The sequence below is a fragment of the Anomaloglossus baeobatrachus genome, chromosome 1 (assembly GCF_048569485.1).
Source record: "Anomaloglossus baeobatrachus isolate aAnoBae1 chromosome 1, aAnoBae1.hap1, whole genome shotgun sequence".
Classification (NCBI taxonomy): Eukaryota; Metazoa; Chordata; class Amphibia; order Anura; family Aromobatidae; genus Anomaloglossus; species Anomaloglossus baeobatrachus.
Window position 1 is genome coordinate 585,116,680 of NC_134353.1, and position 26,161 is coordinate 585,142,840.

General features: G+C 42.6%; 1 protein-coding gene across 1 annotated transcript in view; it reads left to right on the forward strand.

Moving 5' to 3' along the window:
- The window catches only part of CFAP95 (cilia and flagella associated protein 95), a 90,245-nt gene that overhangs the window by 57,836 nt on the left and 6,248 nt on the right, over positions 1-26,161 (forward strand). Inside the window, exon 5 of the mRNA XM_075340051.1 lies at positions 4,814-4,874. Coding sequence (XP_075196166.1) covers positions 4,814-4,874 — 61 coding nt within the window. The remainder of the gene's footprint in view (positions 1-4,813; positions 4,875-26,161) is intronic.

Consider the following 26,161-nt stretch of genomic DNA (forward strand, 5'->3'; position numbering starts at 1 on the left):
ACCGTTTAAGCACTGCTGTCAATCTCTGACAGTGGCATTTGAGTGGAAGGCACCACGCTGCTCACCCTTACTGGCTACTTGTGATGAGATTGCAAGACAAAAATGGGTTACTATGATAGCCAGAGTCCTGCCTAAAGGTACCGTCACACATAACGAGATCGCTAGCGAGATCGCTGATGAGTCACGGTTTCTGTGTCGCAGTAGCGATCCAGTTAGTGCTCTCGTTACGTGTGACACCTACCAGCGATCAGGCCCCTGCCGTGAGATCTCTAGTTGTTACAGAATGGTCCAGGCCATTTTCTTCAAAGGCGATGTCCTGCTGGACAGGACACATTGCGGTGTTTGACACTGTGTGACAGGGTCACAGTGACTGCTGAGATCGTTATACAGGTCGCTACTGCAACCTGTATTGTTCCTGCATCGCTGGTAAGATCTGACTGTGTGACATCTCACCTGCGACCTCCCAGCGACTTACCTGCGATCCCTATCAGGTCGCATCGTTTTCGGGATCGCTGGTAAGTCGTTGTGTGTGACTGGACCTTAAGGCTCCTATCGTCCCCCTCTTAATCCTCCACTGAAGCTGTACTGTATGCTGAAGTGCAAAGGAGACCAAGATTTACACTATATACTACTGCTATTGTAGCATATAGTATGACTGATGCGACGATCGCAGGTTAAAGTCCCATAGATGACTAAAAAATAAAATATAACATTAAAAATATATAAAAGTTCAAATCACCTGAAACCACTGAAAATAATTAAAAAAAATAAACATTTGGTAACGCTACGTTCAGAATTGATCAATCTATCAAAATATAACATTCATTTACGCAATCAGTGAATGCCGTAATGAGTAAAAAAAACAAAAAGCCAGAAATGTGTTATTTGGATCAGTACACCTCCATACCAAAAAATAAAATGCAATAAAAACAGATCAAAACATTGTATAAAGTAAAAAATGGTACGAATAAAATCATCAGATCGCCACTCCAAAAAAACCTCGCACTCACTACTGTGGTTGGAAAAATAAAAATGTTACGTGTCTTGAAATAAGGCAATAGAAACTAAAATTGTATTTAAAAAAAAAAATATTTACTTTTAGTTTCTTCCCTCAAAATAAAAATCTGTACATGTTTGGCATCGCCGTAATTGTACTGACTTGGAAAATCATAATTTAGAGTAAGTTTTACCACTAAATGTATACCGTAAATACAAAATGCAAAAATTCATTGCAGAATTGCATTTTTTTGAAATTTCACCATGCTCATTTTCCATTATAATAAATGCTGTTCTTCAAAACTACAACTTGTATTGCAAAAAACAAGCCATCAAACGGTTATCAGGACAGAAAATTAAAAAAGTTATGGCTCTTGGAAGAAGTTGAGGAAAAGAAAATTGGCTGCGGAAGGAAGAGGCTAATGTTAGTAATGGGCGGACCCGGACTGTGAAAGTCCGGATCTATGCGGTTTCAAAGGTACCCGGGTGCCTGACCTGGGCCCAGGATTCTGGGTACTGATCCAGATCTGGCACTAGGGAAATAAAAAAAAAATAAAAAATGAAATAAGCACTTCATACTTACTGAGGCTTCGTCAGCGCTGTATACTGCTACCGGGTGGCTTGTACACTGCTATCACGGCATCTACTTCACTTCCTAGGTCGCTAATTATTGCTCATCCATGTACCCAGCTTTCCCCGCTGACCGGCCGTCCTGGCTTCTGTGATTGGTTGGAGTCAGACATGTATCCAGCCTCTGTAGCAGCGTCTGACTGCAACCACTCACAGGCACGAGGACCACCAGTACGGGCAGTGGGCGGGGAAAGCAGTGCAACTGTCTGCGGGTCAGTAGCGTAGTATAAAAATAAATAAATAAAAAAATAAAATATTTGGCATAGGGTCTCCCCATATTATGATACCCAGCACAGATAAAGCATACGGCTACAGGCTGCAGCCCCCAGCCGTGCACTTATCTTGGCTGTGTATCAAAATAAGAGGAACTACATGCAGCTTTTTTTTTAATTATTTAAATAAATCATTTTAAAAAAACAACGTGAGGTCTCCCCCAATTTTGATACACAGCTATGATAAAGCATGACTGGGGTTGCAGCCTGTAGCCGTATGCCTTATCTTATAGATGCACACAGCGCCTGTCATTGGAAGCAGTCAGCTGACACTCTGGTTGCAGTCAGACGTGCCCCCACCCTATCACAGGCGCTGGTGGGCAGGGAAAGCAGTGCATATTCAATTAACGTAATGCGTGACACCATAAGTGAATGGGCGGCCTGGGAGCAGCGTACATGCCGAAGCCTCAGTAAGTACAGCGCATTTGCTCCCATCCCACTATCCCTTCTACCACCATTTATAATCGCCAGATTCTAGTCTCCATAGACTTATATGGGACCGGAATCCGGCCTGGAAACAGATTTTAGAAACCGGATTAACAGGATCAGCCAGTCCCGGTTATCTGCGAGTCGTGCTGATCACTAGCTAATGTATTTAATTAGAATATTTTGTATTGTGTAGGTTCATGCTATCAAAATATTTTATTACCTTAATATTTTAGCATAAAACAACAGCATGGAACCCTCCTGAAGTAATTATTGAAATAAACATAGATATGATGAATCATGTCTAATTATTTCTGGAGTGGTGATTGATTATTAAAAAACCTCATTATACTTATCAAAATTAATTAGCGCTGTACTTCCTATAAAAAAAGTTATGTGCAAGACAGATTAATTGAAGTCAATATAAATGTACAATTTTCATCCTCAGTTACAAGTTATACAGACCGTTTTCATATCTGCAAATAAAATTTATTTATAGATATGTAGAGTATATGTGTGAAAGTATAAAAGGCAATAGTTATGTTTTTAACCTTTCTTCCAGTAGAACAGCATACCAAAATAATAACACTAATATCGACTGACAAAGCCTTATGTTCTAAATTATGGAAATTGCCAATCTTTATTAAACAAGTCAATCCAATGCACAGGAGCAGAATCTAAAAAATGAAGGGGAAAAGTTTTGTTTTGTTTTCTGAAAATACTCCCCAATCCGTTTTAAAATGTGGCAGAAAAAGGAGAATATACACTACAGTTCAAAAGTTTGCGGTCACCCAGACAATTTTGTCTTTTCCATGAAAAATCATACTTTTATTTATCAAATGAGTTGCATACTGAATAGAAAATATAGTCCAGATAATGACTAAGTTACAAATAATGATTTTTACTAGAAATAATAATTTTCTCCTTCAAACATTTCTTTCGGCACAAAATGCTCCTTTGCAGCAATTACAGCTTTGCAGACCTTTGGCATTCTAGCTGTTAATTTGCGGAGGTAATCTGGAGATACTTCACCCCATGCTTCCAGAAGACCCTCCCACAAGTTTGGATTGGCTTGATGGACACTTTTTGCGTACCATACGGTCAAGCTGCTCCCACCACAGCTCATTGGGTTGAAATCTGGTGACTGTGCTGGCCACTCCATTACAGATAGAATACCAGCTGCCTGCTTCTTCCCTAAATAGTTCATGCATAATTTGGAAGTCTACTTTGGGTCATTGTCCTGTTTTAGGATGTAATTGGCTCCAATCAAGCGCTGTCCACAGGGTATGTATGGCATGGTGTTGCAAAATGGAGTGATAGCCTTCCTTATTCAAAATCCCTTTTACCTTGTACAAATCTCCCACTTTACCAGCACCAAAGCAACCCCAGACCATCACATTACCTCCACCTTGCTTGACAGATGGCATCAGGCACTCTTCCAGCATCTTTTCAGTTGTTCTGCGTCTCACAAATGTTCTTCTGTGTGATCCAAACACCTCAAACTTTGATTTGTCTGTCCATACAACTTTTTTCCAATCTTCCTCTGTCCAATGTCTGTGTTCTTTTGCCCATATTAATCTTTTCCATTTATTAGCCAGTCTCAGATATGGCTTTTTCATTGCCACTCTGCCCTGAAGGCCAGCATCCCGGAGTCACCTATTCACTGTAGACGTTGACACTGGCATTTTGCAGGTCCTATTTATTGAAGCTGCCAGTTGAGAACCTGTACTAATGTACTTGTCTTGTTGCTCAGTTGTGCAGTGGTGCCTCCCACTTCTCTTTCTACTCTGGTTAGAGCCTGTTTGTGCTCTCCTCTGAAAGGAGTAGTAGACACCGTTGTAGGAAATCTTCGGTTTCTTGGCAATTTATCACATGGAATATCCTTCATTTCTAAGAACAAGCATAGACTGTCGAGTTTCACATGAAAGTTCTCTTTTTCTGTCCATTTTGAGAGTTTAATAGAACCAACAAATGTAATGCTCCAGATTGTCAACTAGCTCAGAGGAAGGTCAGTTTTATAGCTTCTCTAATCAGCTGTGCTAACATACTTGCACAAGGGTTTTCAAGGGATTTCTAAACATCCATTAGCCTTCTAACACAGTTAGCAAATACAATGTACCATTAGAGCACTAGAGGGGTGGTTGTTGGAAATGGGCCTCAATACACCTATGTAGATATTGCATTCAAAACCAGATGTTTGGAGCTAGAATAGTCATTTGCCACATTAACAATGTATAGAGTGTATTTCTGTTTAATTTAATGTTAGCTTCATTGAAAAAAAAGTGCTTTACTTTCAAAAATAAGGAAATATCTAAGTGACCCTACACTTTTGAACTGTAGTGTATACTGATCCATATTTTTAATTCACTCTTAAAGTACTACACTTTGCACAAATATCTGTTAGAAATGGGGTTAAACAGTTTAATAAATTCCCCATCCCATGATGTATTTTATTACTGGGTTATCTTTCTTACCTCTATCTCTTTTAGGCATCTGATAACAACTTATGGTATTGACTATATGGCCCCTTTTCATTATACACCGCATCCTGTAAGTACCACTGTTTTTTTTATTAATCTTTCAAAAATATTTATATTTAGAGATGATTGAGCAAGAACAAAGCAACAAACATCATATTGCAGAAAGAGAGAGCTGACTTGTTGAACAATCACTATGCAATGAACCAATCTTAACTTTATTTGTTGAAGAGGCTTTAGGTCTTACCAAGTCCAAGAGAAAGAGACAGTTCAGTTTTTTTATTGTTATTATTGAATTCTTTGTTGCACACTTTCCTCCTTTTATAAAAGGAGTTTTCTATTTGTACTCACAAGTATAGCGCACTAAGTACCTAGTTGCTTCTCCAAGCTATACAATAACCATCATACTCACTAATACAGAGTAATTTTATACTGGAAGTCTGCTATTTGGACACTTATCATGTCATTTGTTACATTAATGGTCTTCTGGGTTTTTGTGAGCTGAACATCAGTCCACTTAAACATGTGAACCCTTTATTGAGGTCCTGATCCCATGCTAAAATTTGCATTGTCCACAAGGCTGTTTTGCTACCTGATAATGCATGCTCATTAGTGATGAATGAATATATTTGGCACTATTCATTATTCACACGAAAATTATTTAGGATATTTGGGATATTTGTTACTCGTCCAGTATTTTGATATTTGCCTTGTGAGTTTCATTTCCCCTACTCACATGTTTGGCGCCTGATTTGCATTCATTAAACATGTGGGGATTGCCTGCCAATCACGGTAATGCCATAGCTATCTTTGCTACAGGCGCAGCGAAAAAAATTATATAAATTACGTGTGGTCCTCCACTTATTTGTGATAACTAGCGCAGGTAACATAGACAGCTGGGGACTGGCATTCTCAGGCTGGGAAGGTCCATGGTTATTGGGCCCTCTGCAGCCTAAAAATAGGAGCCCGCAGCCATCCCACAATTGGCACATCCATTACCTTTACCTGGCTTTTTCTGGTTTCCCTGGTGTGATGGCATGATTAGTCAAAAATAACAGCTGCCATAAAGCCCTGGGTTGGTAATGGACAGGAGTCTATGAGACCCCCCCATTACCAGCCATGTAAGTAAAATAAAAGAAAACCCAAACACACAAAAATCCTTTCATTTAAATAATAATTAACAAACCCACCCTCTTTCACCGACTTATCAACCCTCCTGTCACAAACCAAGCTGTGGCGTCTTCTCGGATGCCTCCTGGGACTATTTCCCCCTATGCTTGGCCTCGTTCTGTTCGCTCCCTTGAGTCTCAGGTACTGACCCGAACATCCAGATGTTTTCAGCCTAAGTCCTGGGTTGTGCCTTCTGAGCATGCTCAGCCTGATAGTCTCAATTCTGAGACTAAGTCAGTGGTTCAGGCTTCTGAGCATGCTCAGGCACTTAGTGCATCAGGTATCCAGATGATGTGGCGCAATCCTATTGGCTGTGGTGACATCACAGACGACGTGGTGCGAACTCATTGGCCGTGGTGACATCACAGATGACGTGGCCTGATCCCATTGGCCTAGTGACATCACAGATGATGTGGCGCGATCCCATTGGCCATAGTGACATCACAGATGATGTGGAACGATCCCATTGGCCACAGTGACTTCATCAGTGACGTGTGGTCACATGGAAGACCGCTCATTGGTTATGGTTTGGGCGGGCCATAGGGATCTCCATCTTGTGGGCTGTCCTTAGGTTATATAAGCCTTGGGCACCCACATGGCCGTGCTCAGTTGTCTTCATATGTGGTGCAGCAAGCACTTACCACGTCAGTACAGGGCCAGGCGTCGAAGTCCTCTGGGACTAATACAGGTTTAGGAGGCAGGTGTAGGGCGAGGCGTCGCGGTCACATCAGACCGGTTTAGTGTCAGTTGATGGTTAGGCAGAGCTTGTGGGCTACACTAGTACTGGGTTCACTGGTAGTTAGCCGGTGGAACTCCACAGTAGTCCTTGATAGGAGCTAGTGACCTCATTGACTCCTCTATACACCCTTTGAGTCTCCTCCATTGTGGGATACGGTTAGTGTCCACTAAATACACCCTATTTGTACTATGTACACCACATATACACAGTATATTTGCTTTTGTGAAGTAACAGAAGTGATAAGTCGTAACCTGACACTGTGAAATAACAGTGCTCGCTAGAGTTTATATTAGAGCATCCGTGTGATCTGTAACACGAGATCTCAGGCCTTGACGCCCTATTCAGTAACAGAGTTGCCATTACTATAGCTATACCTCATACCCCTCTGTGCAGAAACAGAGTTGCCATTACTATAGCTATACCCCATACCTCTCTGTGTTGTAATAGAGTTCATGGTCTTACCTTTACTTTCCTCCCTGTGGGTTCTTTAACTCAGGGGACTCTGATATTTAGTAGCATTTGCCTAGTTACAGTTCAGGCACCTATCTACCAGCAGCAGCCATAACATCACTGCACGGTGGACCCTGACTTCTGATAGGCGTATTTCTCCATCTATTAGTCTATCAGCAAGCCATACCGTAACACCTCCAAACACCTCTGCAGGTCCGACGTAATCCAGAAGCTGCAGTGATGGAATACACAACTGATCATTGCAGCTGCAGCTCCTGGGATACTGAGAGCAGTGTAGGACGTGGCTGTGAGAAGCGATGAGGTCAGTCAGGTCACCAGAATTCACAGCTGGGTTTCCCAAGTGTGACCACTGGTGAACCCACTGCCGTATTGCCAGACTGTGGAACACAGTGGCGCAGCAGTCCAGCAATCCGGCAGTCAGGTCACCTGGAGTTCACACTGACCTCAGTGAACTCATTTGAACTCGCTGTCGAATTGCAAGACTGCGGCAATTGTTAATTTAGGGATTTCATAGACACCACTCCATTACCAATACAGGGCTTTATGGCACCTGTGATTTTTGACAAATCACAGCTGACATCAACCCCAGATATTACCTTAATTGCCAGAGCACCAGGCACACATCTAATGGATGCACCAATTATGGAGCAGCTGCCAGCTGCTATTTTTTAGGATGGGGAGGGCCCAATAACCATTGACCTTCCCAGCCTGAGAATACCAGTCCCAAGCTGTTTGCTTTATCTGTGCACGGTATCAAAAATAGCCAGAAACTCATGTCATTTATTTTATTATTTATTTAAGTAATTTTAAAAATCTAAAACGTGGGTGAGTCTCTATTTTTGGTAATCAGTCAAGATAAAACACACATCTGGGGGCTGCAGCCCACAGCTGGCTACTTTACCTGTGCTTGTTATTCCAAATAGGCGGGAGACTGCATTTCAAAGTGGCATAATACTTTGACAACATTGTTCCGAGAAGCGATCTATGTTTCATAGATGTATCTAGGCATGCTGTTCCCATTTGATTTCAGCTCTTTTCCACCCTGGGCGGGTCCGCTGGAAAATTATTCGAGTTTCCCATTGACTAGTATTAAGCGGGCGTCACACGAGACGCGCTATCGTGCGATGCATCGTCGGGGGTCATGGTTGTCGTGACGCACATCTGGCATCGCTTGCGACGTCGTTTCGTGTGACACCTCCTAGCGACGCAGAATCGCTCACAAATCATGAATCGTGTACTCGTCGCTTATTTTTAAAAAATTGTTTATTTTTAATGGCGCCGGTTGTTTATCGTAGCCAGGGCAGCACATATCGCTCCGTGTGACACCCCGGGAATGATGAACACAGCTTACCTGCGTCCCACGGCTCCCGCCGGCAATGCGAAATGAAGGAGGTGGCCGGGATGTTTACGTCCCGCTCATCTCCGCCCCTCCGCTTCTATTGGCCGGCCGCTGTGTGACGTCGCTGTGACGCCGAACGTCCCTCCCCCTTGAGGAAGTGGATGTTCGGCGCCCACAGCAAGGTCGCTCAGCACGTAAGTACGTGTGACGGGGGTTTAATGACTTTGTGTGCCACGGGCATTTAATTACCCGTGACGCACAAACGATGGGGGCAGGTACGATCGCTCGTGCAATCGCACGATAGATCATACCGTGTGAAGCCCGCATTAGATTCGTTATTTGTGACAAATATACAAATAGTAATAAATAGTACAAAATATTCAAGACAAATAATTTGAACCTGAATATTTCAGTATTCGCCCATCAGTAGTGCTGATATTTTTAACATGCTTTGTTACCACCTCTTGCACTATAATACATTTTTGTATGACTTTTTTTATATTGTTTTTATTTGCAAATATTTTGAAATAGAATAATCTTTTGCCCCAATTTTAGAGGAGAGCTTTCACACATCTTTTGACAATAAAAATGTCATCATAAATGCATAGTTTACATATCTGCTGCCCAAATTTTTGGTATTGTTCCTTCAATTCTCAGTTCCCTTTTCATGTAAATCTGCCAGATTCTCAGAGTACTTTATGTACTTTGGTAGTCTACAATACTCTCTCTTGCATGTGCCTGGTCCAACCAAGCGCAAATGGCATATATCAGAGTATTAAAACGCAATATGCTTAGTGTAGCATGACAAGTGTAGCGAGTGCATTGAGTAGTCAGAGAGGTTGACAGCCATTTTACAGAAAAAAATTGAGACTGGGAGTTGGAGGAACCTCACTAAAAAGATTAAAAAGGACATTGGCAATTTTTGTCTAAATTCTTTATTTTAAATAAAACTTAATTTAAAAATAAAGAAACTCCATCAATGCAGAAATAATTGACTAAGCATATACAATGAGTTATGGGCCATTTTAGAATAGTGGTCCTAAAGAGCAATAAGAGCTGCGGAATATGTTGGCGCTATAGAAATAAAACTTATTATAGCAACAAATTACATAGTGTTTCATAGAGGATCTTTGGATAAGGTTACGTCAAGGTATCTGTAGGAAAAAGACATACAGTAACAGTAACTGTCACACACAAGAGGGGTGATGGGAAATAAAAGAAGGTGGAGGTAAGTTTGTCATGAGTGTGTCCCACTCCAGGGAGACCTCCAGCAAGGGACCAGAAGGTCTATGGACAGTTCTACAACTTATATTTGAGTGAATCTACTTTCTATTCTTACTATAGGGGTTAAGGACTCTTTCCGTGCTTTGTAGCCTTATTCTCAGCTGCAGCTCTTTTGTGATCACTCTCTTTCACTATAAAAAGTAATGTGTCTTACCATCTGACATCAATTATAGATTCTCATTCTATGCTGACCACTGAGGAGTCATGACTATTGCAGCTGTGGTGTTTAGTTGCTTTGGAGGAGCTTGGAATGTTTTCCTTTTTGTGTCTATTTTCCTTCTGTCTCCCTTACCTTGTATTGTGTTATTGCAGTGGTGAGACTAGTGTTGTCTCCGGCCTTCTCAATAGCTAGGGTTAGATTAGAGCAAGCGAGGGCCTAGGCATGTAATGGAGACATAGGGGGGAACGATGTGTATAAGGACATTAAAGAGCGTAGGGTACAGACTCCGGTGAGTTGGAGGAGGTGTCCTCTCTCCCTTCTCCCTATTGCCAGGGCCTTCCTTTTCTACCATTCCTGTTGATACCCTTGTGTTGCACTGCACTTTGAGTGTCTGTATGCTCTGGCATGAGAGAGTTACAGCAAGACTTATGCAGGTATGTCCGGACTGTACAACAAGGGATTGAAAAGAAGATGATAAAGAATCCTCATTGAGGTAAAGGCCAGAATGTTTATCCTACAGTAATCCAATAAGCTTTGACTTCCTTATATTGTCCCCTTTTTTAACTCAGTTGGTTAGGGCTGGAGAAGATGTTGCTATCCAGAGGAATGGGATAGTAGGCAGAGTGACCTGGGTTGTCCGAGAATATTTTCATCACGCAACTTTCAAATAACTCGGATTTTATACACGAGCTATGACAAAGAATACATTATGTGCACTTCAGAGGGTACACCAGGTATTTTAAAGAAGCACAACAAAAATGGTATCCCCTAAACACCTTTCTAAATATGTAGGTCATGTAGAGTAGTTGTATTAAAATATTTACCCATCGACATCCTTATCGGTTCCCAGCTTTGTTCTCATTCTCTAACTGGGTCACATGACTTCAAATTAGAAATTAAATTAAACAATGTAAGTCTATGAAGCCTCGCTCTGGGTCTTCATAGGCAAAAGGCCCTATTCCAACAGAAGGATGAATACAGGTCGGTTTATGATATCAAAAATTGTTTAATATTTATGCTATTATATATTTCTCTCCTTTGTCTTGTTGGTCTGAGTTGCGTCACATGTACAGTATGCACTCATTGTTATGGAGTTGGAGTCTCCTTTTTAATATTATCAATAAAGACTATTTTTAACTTTTTGCCATATATTTCTGTGAATTGTTTTTCATACATTATACTATTGTTAGCCACACGATATTGATGTATTTCGCCTACACTCTAAGTTGTATGGGGACGCCAGCTAACTGACCATCAGGGGTTGTCCAAGAATCAAATTGCTAATTGAGTTGTTCTTCCAGAGATGAGCCGCACGCCTGTAAGTGACTGTCTCATAGAGGACACCGGAGCGCTCTGCCGAGCAAACGCTCCTGTGCATGGGAGACGGCCAAGATCACTGTTGGCTAAATGATCGACCAAACCATTGTTCGGCTGATAGCCACCTAATCTATATGGCTGGCTTTACCTTGATGAATGTAACACTACCCCAAACAATGGTCCTTGTATGAGCTGTCAAAGGATAGGAGCGCTCACATGATCCAGAAGAAGATCGGTGCAAAGCTGAAAGTTGGGGAAGACAACAATTAGAAACTATTTTAATACAACTACACTAGATGACGCAGATTTATAAAGTTTAGGGGGTAACAATTTTCTCAAATGTTTTTTGAACTGCACGAAGCATTAATTGTGTTTTTTTTTATTGTTACTATAAATCTCTTTTGGTAAGCTAAATCTAGGGATGGAGACTACACAGAAAAAAAAATAATGGGAAGATTTACAGTACATATTTGGCAGGTTTGAGACCTACTCTTGGTCTAGGATTACTAATTCTGATGTAAAATAATAACTAAAATATTGCTGTGTAAAGGTGGCCTTAAATCCGGACAGCGATAGTACATTAGTGTATACAGTGTAACCACACACACAAACAAACATGCATGCATGCACACATATTATGCTCACCTTAGCTTCCGTTCCATCGCCGGCCTCATGGTTCTTGTAGTTTGCTGCTACAGGATATGTATCTGGTAACCATCGCGACGAGGTAGGAACTTCCCCTTTCAGCCGCTATTCAAAGGCAGCGCGCTGGCCAATCAGAGGCAAGTGGCTCCTGCCTTTGGCATCAGCGCACTGGGAGCGGAAGGTCCGGCATCGGTCGCGATGGTTATCTGATACGCATCCTGTACGGGCGAACTGCAAGTTCCAGGAGGCCGGCGATGGAACGGAAGGTAAGGTGAGAATAATATGTGTGTGTGCATGCGTGCGTGTTTGTGTGTGTTTATGTGTGTTTGTGTGTGTTTGTGTGTGTTTGTGCGTGTGTGGAATGGCACAATAGGGGACCAGGTTGAGACATTTAACAAGTTGTGGAACGAATTGACTGCATTGCAATGATTTCTTATGGGAAATCTTGCTTTGCTGAACGAGTAACTTGGTTAACAATCACACTCCCAGAACGGATTGTTCTCGTTTACCAAGGTTCCACCGTATAGTTTACGGTACACCTAAGTATTCCCAATTTCCACCAAAAGAAACTGCGAAGGAATAATTGGAGTAACATGCTAGAAAATAAAAGAGTATTTGCAACAAGCCACAGCTGAAAAAGTCTCTGTGTTCAATCAAAATATTACGAGAAGCTCTATAACAATTTATCTTACTTCTGAACAACTTCCATGCAATTATCTTATTTTCAGAAGACACCACAATTTGTATCTGCGTGAGGTTTGCACACAAGGACTGATTATGCACGCGGTCTGGGCCACACAGACTGCTGGATCAGATTTCATATTTAAGCTCATTAGACAAGGCTCTATAAATAATCTCTAATGACGTATTCTTCAGAGTAGTCGATGCTCTCTACATAAGTATTGTGCTTTTAAACTATTTGCTCAATGCCCAACCAAGAATATTCTGTATAGACGAAATATTTCAAAGTATATGAACACTGAACAAAAATATAAATGCAATACTTCTTTTTGCTCCCATTTTTTATGAGCTGAACTTAAGATCTAAGACTTTTTGTATGTACACAAAAGGCTTTTTTCTCTGAAATATTGTTCACAAATTTGTGTCATTCTGTGTTACTGACAATTTCTCCTTCCATCCATCTCACAGATGTAGCATATCAAGAGGCTCATTAGACCGCATGAATATTGCACAGTTGTGCCTTAGGCTGTCCACAATAAAAGGCCATCTCTATAATGTGCAGTTTTACAATTTTTCGAAGACAGGTGGAGACCCGAACGAAGATGATAATTATGCAGATGAGTTTCCATGAGATGGTTTATGACCATTTGTGCAGAAATTCTTTGGTTATGCAACCAATTGTTGCAGCAGCTGTCCAGGTGGCTATCCTCAGGTGACCTTGGAGGTGAAGATGCTGGATGTTGAGGTCCTGGGCTGGTGTGGTTACCCATGGTCTGCGGTTGTGAGGCCGGTTGGATGTACTGGTAAATTCTATCTTTGAAGGTAGAGAAATGAACAATTGACAGGCAATTGCTCTGGTGGACATTCTTGTGGTCAGCATGGCAATTGCACACTCCATCAAAACTTGGACATCTGTTGCATTGTGCTGTGTGATTAAAATGCACGTTTCAGAAGCCTTTTGTGGCCAGCCTAAAGCTGGTGTCACACATAACGACGACGACAACGACGTCGCTGCTACGTCACCATTTTCTGTGACGTTGCAGCGACGTCCCGTCGCTGTCGCTGTGTGTGACATCCAGCAACGACCTGGCCTCTGCTGTGAGGTCGCCGGTCGTTGCTGAATGTCCAGCTTCATTTTTTGGTCGTCACTCTCCCGCTGTGACACACACATCGCTGTGTGTGACAGCGAGAGAGCGACGAAATGAAGCGATCAGGAGCCGGCACTGGCAGCTGCGGTAAGCTGTAACCAGCGTAAACATCGGGTAACCAAGGGAAGACCTTTCCCTGGTTACCCGATGTTTACGCTGGTTACCAGCCTCCGCTCTTGCTGCCAGTGCCGGCTCCTGCACTGTGACATGTGGCTGCAGTATGCATCGGGTAATTAACCCGATGTATACTGTAGCAAGGAGAGCAAGGAGCCAGCGCTAAGCAGTGCGCGCGGCTCCCTGCTCTCTGCACTGTGACATGTAGCTGCAGCACACATCGGGTTAATTAACCCGATGTGTGCTGCAGGAGAGAAAGGAGCCAGCGCTAAGCGCGGCTCCCTGCTCTCTGAACTGTGACATGTAGCTGCAGCACACATCGGGTTAATTAACCCGATGTGTGCTGCAGGAGAGCAAGGAGCCAGCGCTAAGCGCGGCTCCCTGCTCTCTGAACATGTAGCACAGCGACCTTATGATCGCTGCTTCTGCTGTGTTTGACAGCTAAGCAGCGATCATAACAGCGACTTACAAGGTCGCTGTTACGTCACCGAAAATGGTGACGTAACAGCGACGTCGTTGTCGCTGTCATTTAGTGTGACACCAGCTTTTGGCACACCTGATTTCTAATCAGCATCTTGATATGCCACACCTGTGAGGTGGATGGATTAGCTCAGCAAAGGAGAAGAGCTCACTAATACATGCTTAGGCCCTTCACACGTCAGTGTTTCTGGTACGTATGTTGCAGTTTTTATACGTACCAGAATCACTGACATACGCAGACCCATTATAATCAATGGGTCTGCACACATATCAGTGATTTTTCACTGACTGTGTCTCCGTGCAGCATACACGCGTGACCGTGTGCTCTGCTTGGAGACGTGTCCATTTTTTTCAGGCATCACTGATGATCCACGGAGCACACTATGGTGTAGTCCATGAAACACGTACCAAAAAAACACGAACATTGAAAATAAAAAAGCCTTTTAAACTCATCTTCTCCAGCGACGCTGTTTTCTGCCTCTGCTCTCTGCAGCTTCCTGCCCGGCCAATTACTGTCAAGCATATTCATTTATGCAAGCAGAGACAGCGGAGGCCGGATGCTGCAAAGCTGGAGACTTCAGCACCACAGACAGCAGGAGCAGGGACAGGTGAGTTTATCTCCATGTGCAATCACCGATCACAGATCACGGATGGCTCATGGACAACCTACGTGTACCATAAATCATGGCACATGGAGGGACACATGCATTTTTAACACGTCTGTGAAAAACGTCTGTGTTTTTCACTGATGTGTGAAACAGGCCTTACAGTCTTAAGCCGGATTTACACTCTACAATGTATCTTACGATGTGTCGGCGGGGTCACGTCGTAAGTGACGCACATCCGGCATCGTAAGGTACATTGTAGTGTGAGACAGGTACGTGCGATTGCGATTGAACGGAAATCCGTTCATCGCATACACGTCATGCATTCCTCATGAATTGCATGCAGCACACATCGCAGTGTGTGACACCCCCGGGAACATTGAACAGATCTTACCTGCGTCCCGCGGCTCCAGCCGCCAAAGCGGAAGGAAGGAGGTGGGCGGGATGTTTACGTCCCGCTCATCTCCGCCCCTCCGCTTCTATTGGCCGGCTGCTGCGTGACGTCGATGTGACGCCGAACGTCCCTCCCACTCCAGGAAGTGGACGTTCGCCGCCCACATCGAGGTCGTATGGACGGGTGAATACGTGTGACGGGGGTTAATCGTTTGTGCGGCACGTACAACAAATTGAACGTGCCACACATACGATGGGGGCGTTGCAAATCGCATACGATATCGTATGCGAAATTGCAACGTGTAAAGCTGGCTTTAGAGATCTTTGAGTTCAGCTCATGAAAAATGGGGGCAAAAATAAGTGTTGTGTTTATATTTTTGTTTAACTAAGATGGTAGTCATTATGGGAGCTCTTATTAATTTACTTAGTGGCATCCTGACAAGGTTGTTAATGAATGCCTCTGTCCATATATACAGTACTGTGGAAATTTTCAGCAAAGTAAGAGGTCTTTTGAACCCAATTAAGTTTAAATAAAATAATTAAAAATATATATTTTGTACTATGCTAAAGTTTAAGGCAGGTGTGAAAAAATGCTGTATAAAAAAGAATGATTGCTTTTAAGCTACAAGTGATAGTTTATTCACATTTTATAAACTGATAAAAATAGAGGAATGTAAATCAAATCAATATTTGGTGTGACTACCTTCTGCCTTCAAAACAGCATCAAGGCATTGATTCTCCTACCGTAGATACACTTGAACACAGTTATTGAACGAACTTATGGGGAGTTTGTTTCAAACATCTTGGAAAATTAACCACAGGTCTTCCGTGGATGTAAGCTTGTGCAAATCCTTCTGTCTATTCTTGTAATAATAGACTTGATGATGTTAATATTTGGGCTCTTATATATACAGTCATATGAAAAAGTTTGGGCACCCCTATTAATATTAACCTTTTTTCTTTATAACAATTTGGGTTTTTGCAACAGCTATTTCAGTTTCATATATCTAATAACTGATGGACTCAGTAATATTTCTGGATTGAAATGAGGTTTATTGTAGTAACAGAAAATGTGCAATCCGCATTTAAACAAAATTTGACCGGTGCAAAAGTATGGCCGCCCTTATAAGTTTCTTGATTTGAACACTCCTAACTACTTTTTACTGACTTACTAAAGCACTAAATTGGTTTTCTAACCTCATTGAGCTTTGAACTTCATAGGCAGGTGTATCCAATCATGAGAAAAGGTATTTTAGGTGGCCACTTGCAAGTTGTTCTCCTATTTGAATCTCCTATGAAGAGTGGCATCATGGGCTCCTCAAAACAACTCTCAAATGATCTGAAAACAAAGATTATTCAACATAGTTGTTCAGGGGAAGGATACAAAAAGTTGTCTCAGAGATTTAAACAGTCAGTTTCCACTGTGAGGAAAATAGGAAGGAAATAGAAGAACACAGGTACAGTTCTTGTTAAGCCCAGAAGTGGCAGGCCAAGAAAAATATCAGAAAGGCAGAGAAGAAGAATGGTGAGAACAGTCAAGGACAATCCACAGACCACCTCCAAAGACCTGCAGCTTCATCTTGCTGCAGATGGTGTCAATGTGCAGCGGTCAACAATACAGCGCATGTTGCACAAGGAGAAGCTGTATGGGAGAGTGATGCAAAAGAAGCCGTTTCTGCAAGCACGCCACAAACAGAGTCGCCTGAGGTATGCAAAAGCACATTTGGACAAGCCAGTTACATTTTGGAAGAAGGTCCTGTGGACTGATGAAACAAAGATTGAGTTGTTTGGTCATACAAAAAGGCGTTATGCATGAAGGCAAAAAAACACGGCATTCTAAGAAAAGCACTTGCTACCCACAGTAAAATTTGGTGGACGTTCCATCATGCTTTGGGGCTGTGTGGCCAATGCCGGCACCGGGAATCTTGTTAAAGTTGAGGGTCGCATGGATTCAACTCAGTATCAGCAGATTCTTGACAATAATGTGCAACAATCAGAGACAAAGTTGAAGTTATGCAGAGGATGGATATTTCAGCAAGACAATGATCCAAAACACCACTCCAAATCTACTCATGCATTCATGCAGAGATACAATTATAATGTTCTGGAATGGCCATCCCAGTCTCCAGACCTGATTATCATTGAAAATCTGTGGGATGATTTGAAGCGTGCTGTCCATGCTCGGCGACCATCAAACTTAACTGAACTGGAATTGTTTTGTAAACAGGAATGGTCAAATATACTTTCATCCAGGATCCAGGAACTCATTAAAAGCTACAGGAAGCGACTAGAGGCTATTTTTGCAAAAGGAGGATCTACAAAATATTAATGTCACTTTTATGTTGAGGTGCCCATACTTTTGCACCGGTCAAATTTTGTTTAAATGCGGATTGCACTTTTTCTGTTAGTACAATAAACCTCATTTCAATCCAGAAATATTACTCAGTCCATCAGTTATTAGATATATGAAACTGAAATAGCTGTTGCAAAAACCCAAATTGTTATAAAGAAAAAAGGTTAACATTAATAGGGGTGCCCAAACTTTTTCATATGACTGTATGGCGTAGTGTTGGGGCTCTATTGCATTGATCAATTCAGTAGCTAAATTTCTCTTTATTCATATATTCATGGCAGTAATGCAGATTCCATTTTTCACATTTCATTCGTACATATAGCTATTGAATTTTTCATGTCAGTATTCACACAGCAGTTTCTGCTATTCCATGTATTCCCCTTACATAGTCACTGGTGTGCATACCTTATCTCCCCATAGTGATGTTTTTTTAGGTTTTTGCACCCAGTTCAGACATAGAATGGAGTTCCAAACGTTATTTCGTATTTGTTAGTAGTTTTTCGTTTGGGAACCCTCCCCATACACACCTATTGCCAATCCACATCGTATATATAGCTTGGGTCTCAGCTTCCCATACACGGTAAGTTTTTTAACTGCATGAGAGGACACACACAAGCTAGGGACCCCAACGTAGAGAAATACTTTGGCGTAGTGTTGGGGCTCTATTGCATTGATCAATTCAGTAGCTAAATTTCTCTTTATTCATATATTCATGGCAGTAATGCAGATTCCATTTTTCACATTTCATTCGTACATATAGCTATTGAATTTTTCATGTCAGTATTCACACAGCAGTTTCTGCTATTCCATGTATTCCCCTTACATAGTCACTGGTGTGCATACCTTATCTCCCCATAGTGATGTTTTTTTAGGTTTTTGCACCCAGTTCAGACATAGAATGGAGTTCCAAACGTTATTTCGTATTTGTTAGTAGTTTTTCGTTTGGGAACCCTCCCCATACACACCTATTGCCAATCCACATCGTATATATAGCCTGGGTCTCAGCTTCCCATACATGGTAAGTTTTTTAACTGCATGAGAGGACACACACAAGCTAGGGACCCCAACGTAGAGAAATACTTTGGCGTAGTGTTGGGGCTCTATTGCATTGATCAATTCAGTAGCTAAATTTCTCTTTATTCATATATTCATGGCAGTAATGCAGATTCCATTTTTCACATTTCATTCGTACATATAGCTATTGAATTTTTCATGTCAGTATTCACACAGCAGTTTCTGCTATTCCATGTATTCCCCTTACATAGTCACTGGTGTGCATACCTTATCTCCCCATAGTGATGTTTTTTTAGGTTTTTGCACCCAGTTCAGACATAGAATGGAGTTCCAAACGTTATTTCGTATTTGTTAGTAGTTTTTCGTTTGGGAACCCTCCCCATACACACCTATTGCCAATCCACATCGTATATATAGCCTGGGTCTCAGCTTCCCATACACGGTAAGTTTTTTAACTGCATGAGAGGACACACACAAGCTAGGGACCCCAACGTAGAGAAATACTTTGGCGTAGTGTTGGGGCTCTATTGCATTGATCAATTCAGTAGCTAAATTTCTCTTTATTCATATATTCATGGCAGTAATGCAGATTCCATTTTTCACATTTCATTCGTACATATAGCTATTGAATTTTTCATGTCAGTATTCACACAGCAGTTTCTGCTATTCCATGTATTCCCCTTACATAGTCACTGGTGTGCATACCTTATCTCCCCATAGTGATGTTTTTTTAGGTTTTTGCACCCAGTTCAGACATAGAATGGAGTTCCAAACGTTATTTCGTATTTGTATGTAAGACCTGGCTCGACTATCAAAAGGGAGGGTGCCAAGAAGCAAAAAAACAGTACAAATTTTTTTTAGGATAGCTTCGGCACACCAAGAAAAAAGAAAAATGGAGCAATTCTGTAAGCAGCAACTCTCGTTATTTATTAATAAGGTATATGCAAAAGAAAAAAGTCCAACGTATCGACCCTTCAGGGGTCTTTCTCAAGGACAATTGGTCTATAAAGGTACGCGTACAATTGTATTCTCCACAGGAGGTTATTGTTAAGCCTTGATCTATATACCTTAAGAATAGATAAAAAAAGGGGTTCAATGTGTAACTGGACGAAGTCCGAAGTAACCTAATGGCCCATGAACCATCCAAAACCAGATGGTGGGGTGTGAGTCATCAAGGGGTGGATGAGTGCAGGTGGTCACTCGGTCACGTAAACAATGGATAGGTCCAGGTGATCGCATCAGCTGTCTGCAGAATTGATTAATAGCATGCCAAGGAATAATTTTGCTATAAGCACATAATGTGAAGACATATGATGTGAATATGTCATGAACAGGGATAGTAGTAGAAGGTGCATGGCCTGAAAGTGGTATGCAGGTAACTAGAGGGATTCCCTACTGAGGGTAGATAGTGGCTAAGGTGAGCCTGTATTGGTACGGAGAAGAAAGACCGGGCATGCGTTTTTACTGCGTTTCGGTGCGTTTTTGGCTGCGTTTTTGATCACTGCGTTTTCCTGCGTTTTTCCAATGCATTGCATGGGTGAAAAACGCAGTAAAACGCAGGAAAGAATTGACATGTCCATTTTTTGTAGCTCAAAAATGCAGCTAAAAAAAATAAGTTGTGTGCGAACAGCAAAAATGAAAACTCATAGACTTTGCTGGGGAAGCAAAGACATGCAGTTCTGAGCACAAAAACGCACAAAACCGTACCCGAAAAACGAGAAAAAACGCCGCTAAAAACGCCCAGTGCGCACATAGCTTTATTAAGTTTAGTTAAAATTAGAATATAATAAATAAGAAGACATGTAGGGCAATAACTACAAAGTTAGGTATCAGACAGATTAATGGTGTACTTACCTCCACTGTCAGGCAGGGACAAACCTAGGGACTAAACTTAGTAAAATAGTAAAATAATGATTTTATATCCTTTATGGTTGAAAATATATATATGGTCTTTAGTTGACATGTATAGTATGTCATAAGTTGTTAAGGGTTTAAAGAGGTTGTCCACTACTTGGAAACCCCTTCTCATTCCCCATGTTTGACACCATTAAAATAAAAAAATCATATACTTGCCTACAGTGCTGGTGCTGTTCCAGTGATGTCAGTGCTCGTATCCCTGGTCTCACGTGAGGTTGTGACGTCACCACCGACTTCTATCTCCCTTCCTTCAGACAAATAATTAATCAACAGGATGTTGCCAGCAGTGTAAATTATATTTTAATTTTGACAATAATTTTTTTTTTCTACTACTTTGGTGCAATAACATTTCAATTATAAGAAACCTCTTACATGATTCATGCTGCTCAAACCATGAAAAGCATGAGTTAGAGCCTGGCTGCACAATTAAAGCCAGGTACATTTTCCTCTAAAATGCTCCAGATTTTCAAAGAAAACCTTGTTTTCCAGAGACTATAGAAAATGGCAAAACTTGTTCTGTGCCACTCAGGTGTCACACAGAATTTTGCACAAACTTTGCCAAATGTCATGGCGGTGTTGATCTGTTCTGACACTCTGCCCAGTGGTTTCTCTGGGGTCTAGGATCCACACAGACAAACTCTGGTGTTGATCTGCTGTTTGCTGTTTCATAGGCAGTCTAGCAAGTATTAATCTCTGCTAGGCTGCTCCTTTCATCACATGTTGTGTGGTGGCCTATCACATCTGCTCCCTTCCTATTAATGCTGGTTGAAACCTTTCACTCATGCCAGCTATAGTTTATTCTATATTGGTCTGTGACCTGTGCTGTCCCAGACCTACTTGCGAAAGTTATACTCATTGCTTGGCGCGGTTGTGGAAGTTACCTCTGTTGTTTTGTAGATTCCGTCCTGCTCTTCTTCTTCCTCCTGAACCTCTTATTTTCTTTACCTTTGTGTGTGCATGCTATGTGACTATGTGCTTTGTGAGTTTTGGTTTTACCTGGTCTGTCTTTATTTGTGAAGTTTCATTACACTCCTGTCCTGTCTCTCCCTTGCAGGAGGAAGTCTATCAGGACTGGTCAGGAGAAGGGCTAGGAAGGAGACCTAGGCCTCTCATTCATCAGAAGTATCCCCTAGCTTAAGGCACAGCCTAGGAGCCCTGGTTTCTTGCTATCCCATAGTTATCGTAACATCAAGTTGGCTTCTCACCACACCGCTCCAGTTGACTGACAGGACTCCCCATATATAGACACTTGGGAAAGACTTGTAAATTACCTGGTGTAGGGTTGGAAGAAGTCTAGTCTCATTTATTCCTATAGTCACAGGTTGGCTATAAACTGAAACGCTGAAGAGTTTCAAAGAAAATAATTCCTTGCTGCAATCATGCAACAAGGCTACCCAAACCATGGATCTAGTGACAGGTTCCGTTTACATTTCATCCCTTACATATTTGTAGCAAATTTTAGTTAAGATATACTGAGTATATACTGTATTCAAGAATGGTCCCTAATTGTAAATTATTCAGTCAAACATTGTATGCAGTCTTTCCATTTTAGCTATTGAGACATTTAACAATTCTGTCATAGGGCTTGATAAGTTTAATTTTGTTGCAGACCTACAGGGTTTTGCGCACACTGTGCTTCATACCCAGCGTGTTAGCCCAACAAGGTAGTGTGTACAGTCATGGCCAAAAGTTTTCAGAATGACACCAAAATTATATTTTCACATGATCTGGTTTTTAATTGTGTTTGTCTGATGTTTACATCACATACAGAAATATAATTGCAATCATATTATGAGTACCAAAAGTTTATATTGACAGTTAGAATGAGTTAATGCAGCAAGTCAATATTTGCAGTGTTGACCCTTCTTCTTCAGGACCTCTGCAATTCTCCCTGGCATGCTCTCAATCAACGTCTGGATCAAATCCTGACTGATAGCTGTCCATTCTTGCATAAGCAATACTTGCATTTTGCCAGAATTTGTTGGTTTTTGTTTGTCCACCCGTCTCTTGATGATTGCCCACAAGTTCTCAATGGGATTAAGATCTGGGGAGTTTCCAGGCTATGGACCCAAAATCTCTATGTTTTGTTCCATGAGCCATTTAGTGATCACCTTTGCTTTATGGCAAGGTGCTCCATCATGCTGGAAAAGGTATTTTTGGGCGCCAAACTGCTCTTGGACAGTTGGGAGAAGTTGCTCTTGGACGACATTCTGGTACCATTCTTTATTCATGGCTGTGTTTTTATGCAAGACTGTGAGTGAGCCGATTCCCTTGGCTGAGAAACAACCCCACACATGAATCGTTTCAGGATGCTTAACAGTTGGCATGAGACAAGACTGGTGGTAGCGCTCACCTCTTCTTCTCCTAATAAGCTGTTTTCCAGATGTCCCAAACAATCGAAAAGGGGATTCATCTGAGAAAATGACTTTACCCCAGTCCTCAGCAGTCCACTGCCTGTGCCTTTTGCAGAATATCAGTCGGTCCCTGATATTTTTTCTGGAGAGAAGTGGCTTCTTTGCTGCCCTCCTTGAAACCAGGCCTTGCTCAAGCAGTCTCCGCCTCACAGTGCGTGCAGAAGCACTCACACCAGCCTGCTGCCATTGCTGAGCTAGCTCGGCACTGCTGGTAGTCCGATCCCGCAGCTGAAACAGTTTTAAGATACAGTCCTGGCGTTTGGTGGTCCTTCTTGGGCGCCCTGGAGCCTTTTTTTTTTTTTTTAACTTCGTTTTATTAACAATTTCAAACATGGTACAACTAACATTTGCCATCTAAAGATAGCTCAGTATATAGATAGTAATATTTAAATATAACAATAAACAGTCATATAAAGTCCATAATATCTTTAGCAGTTAAGATAGAACAATGTTATTATCCATACTTCTTATCATTTGCATATATATCTAATTTTATATTGAGCATAAGAACAGCTCTAACTATCAGCATGACCATATTTTGAAAACAAGATAGAAAGAGGAATAGAAAAAGGAAGAAAGAAAGAACAACAACAGCCACATTGCATTATTATACCTCAATATACCATTGGACAGTGTTTCATATCCCAACATCTAACGGGAACCACCATTATCCGCATAATCTCCCTCAAACCTCCGCAAGTGTGTCTGGAGAAGAATTCCACAAACCCCAGATTTTGTTAAATTTTCCCGAGCACCCCCTATTATAATATACCACCCGCTCATAGACTATGGTTGCATTGACTAGTTTAACCCAGGACCGCACAGTTGGATTCGAATCTCCCATCCACCTCAGAGCTATTAATTTCCTAGCCAGAAACAATGCATCTCTGAGGAATATTGTCATGTAATGATCCCAGGACTCTTCCTCCACCACCCCAAATAGGCATATCAAAGGGTCACATAAAACAGGAATCGACACAATCGATGTCAGCAGAGATGTCACTCCCCACCAGTACGAAGATATATTGGGACAGCTCCAGATCATATGTATGAAATTTGCCCCTGAGAGATGACACCTCGGGCACTCCGATGTACGAGAACGGCCCATACTAAATAATCGAGTTAGACTAAGGTATGCCTGGTGGACAATGTAGCATTGAATCAACTTATTATTAACCGAAGGGGATACCGCAGTCGGAGATTCCAATATCTCTTCCCATTCCTCTCCCTGTAGAGAGGGAATTAGAGATTTCCATCTATCCTGGGCTGGCAAGGGGTCCGACTCCACCCCCACCGACAACAGGTAAGTATATATAGCTGAGATGAGGCCTCGAGGTCCTTGTGATTTTAGAGTACCTATCATAGGAAGTGATGATATCAATTTCCTCACTCCAACTTTCTGTATGTGGGATTGAATCGCTGTGCGAATCTGCAGGTATCTAAAAAACTGTGATCTTGGAACATTATATTCAATCTGGACTTGTTCAAAGGACTTGAAGGTTGTGGTTCCCGGGACAAAAAGATCACCTAATGCACTGACGCTGTGAGTGGCCCAGAATTGCGCCGAGGGGTGATCTCTCAGAGTATGGAAGTAGCTATTCCCCCATAATGGGAGTTCCGCCACCACCCCTTCGAAGTGTACCACCATCTTGGCTTGTCGCCAGACTAATCTTGCCAACCTGAGGAGGGGTAATTGCCGTGGTGTTCTCAGTCCTTCTGATTCGAGAAAACCCACTAAACAATCAGTCCCAGTCGCGCGTGCAAAGTGACTCTCAGAGTTTGGCAGCTGACATCCAGGCATCCAAGTCTCTAGTTCCCTAAGCTGTCCCGCGAGGTAGTAGAGGAAGAACTCCGGTAAAGCCATCCCTCCCAGACTTTTGGATCTCTGTAAAATGGATAACCGAAGTTTGGGTCTGGATTTCCCCCATATGAAAGAAGTAGTAAGAGAGTTCAACATTGAGAAGAAGGATTTGGGTACTGATACTGCACTATGTTGTAGTGTATAACTAAGCTTTGGAAGTAATATCATTTTGATTAAATTTATTCTGCCAACCACTGACAGGGGTAGCTTGCTCCACAAGTTATATTTAAGTTTAACGTGCTCTAGAAGTGGTGTTATACTCGTCTGCAGGTCTAGTGTATGGTCTTTCTGTATGTGTATTCCCAGGTATTTAAAGCTAGTTACCACTTGCAAAGGTGACCTACCCTCCATTGAAATTCCAGACCCATGCATTAATGGTGAAACTCCCACGCCGGGGCTTGCAGGGCTCGCACGGTCACCGGGCCGGTGGTATTCGGGGTCAGGCTGTGAGTGGCCCGACCCGGCTTCCGTGACCCCCCCCGGCGGGTTTCAATAAAAAGGAATGTCCGACCGTCAGTCCGGTGTTACAAGGGGGGTGGAAGGAGGGTAACGGGGTCCCTGGGGGGGGCTTGCCATTGCTCTTCCCCAGGAAATGGTACGGGACGGGGACGGTGGTGCTTGCAGCGCCACCCGTGGTTTGCGGCCAGGTGTTAAGCCGCCGCTGCGCGGTCTCTCTCCGGAGCAGGTGTTACGGGCAGCCGGATGGAATCACTCCCCACGGGTGGAGCGGGGGAGCCCCGGGAGCTTAATGAGACCCAGGGCAACAGTCCTCAGGGACACCGGGGGCACAGTACGGCGGCATTACTCACAGCAGTCACAGAGTGCGGTTCCAGTTGTTCTTTATTAAGAGTCCGTTCCACATCGCACCCGGGGGTGCTGGTCCTCGCCGCCTGTAGCCTTCGGTCGGTCCCGGGCAGGTAGGAGGAAGGGGTGTCCGGTGAGGTGTTCTGGGGGTCTCTCCCTTTCGGTGCGTTAGTGCCGTCCCCGTGGCATAGAGCATCTTGGGAACTCGCCGCCTCTCTGTCTCTCTCATCCCCGGTGGCGGCACCACACAAACCGCCACCGCGTACAGCTTTCTCCAGGGAACCCCAGTCCTCAGCTCCATTCCCCTCCTCTAGATGTTATCAGCCCTGGTCTCGTGGCATCTCCTCAGCAGGAGCTGTTCTCTGCACGTCTGCACTCCCTTGCAGCCCCTGACGTTCTCTCCAAAACTTCTGTGTGCTCTGCACTAAACTCACTCCTTCAGGCCCCCCTC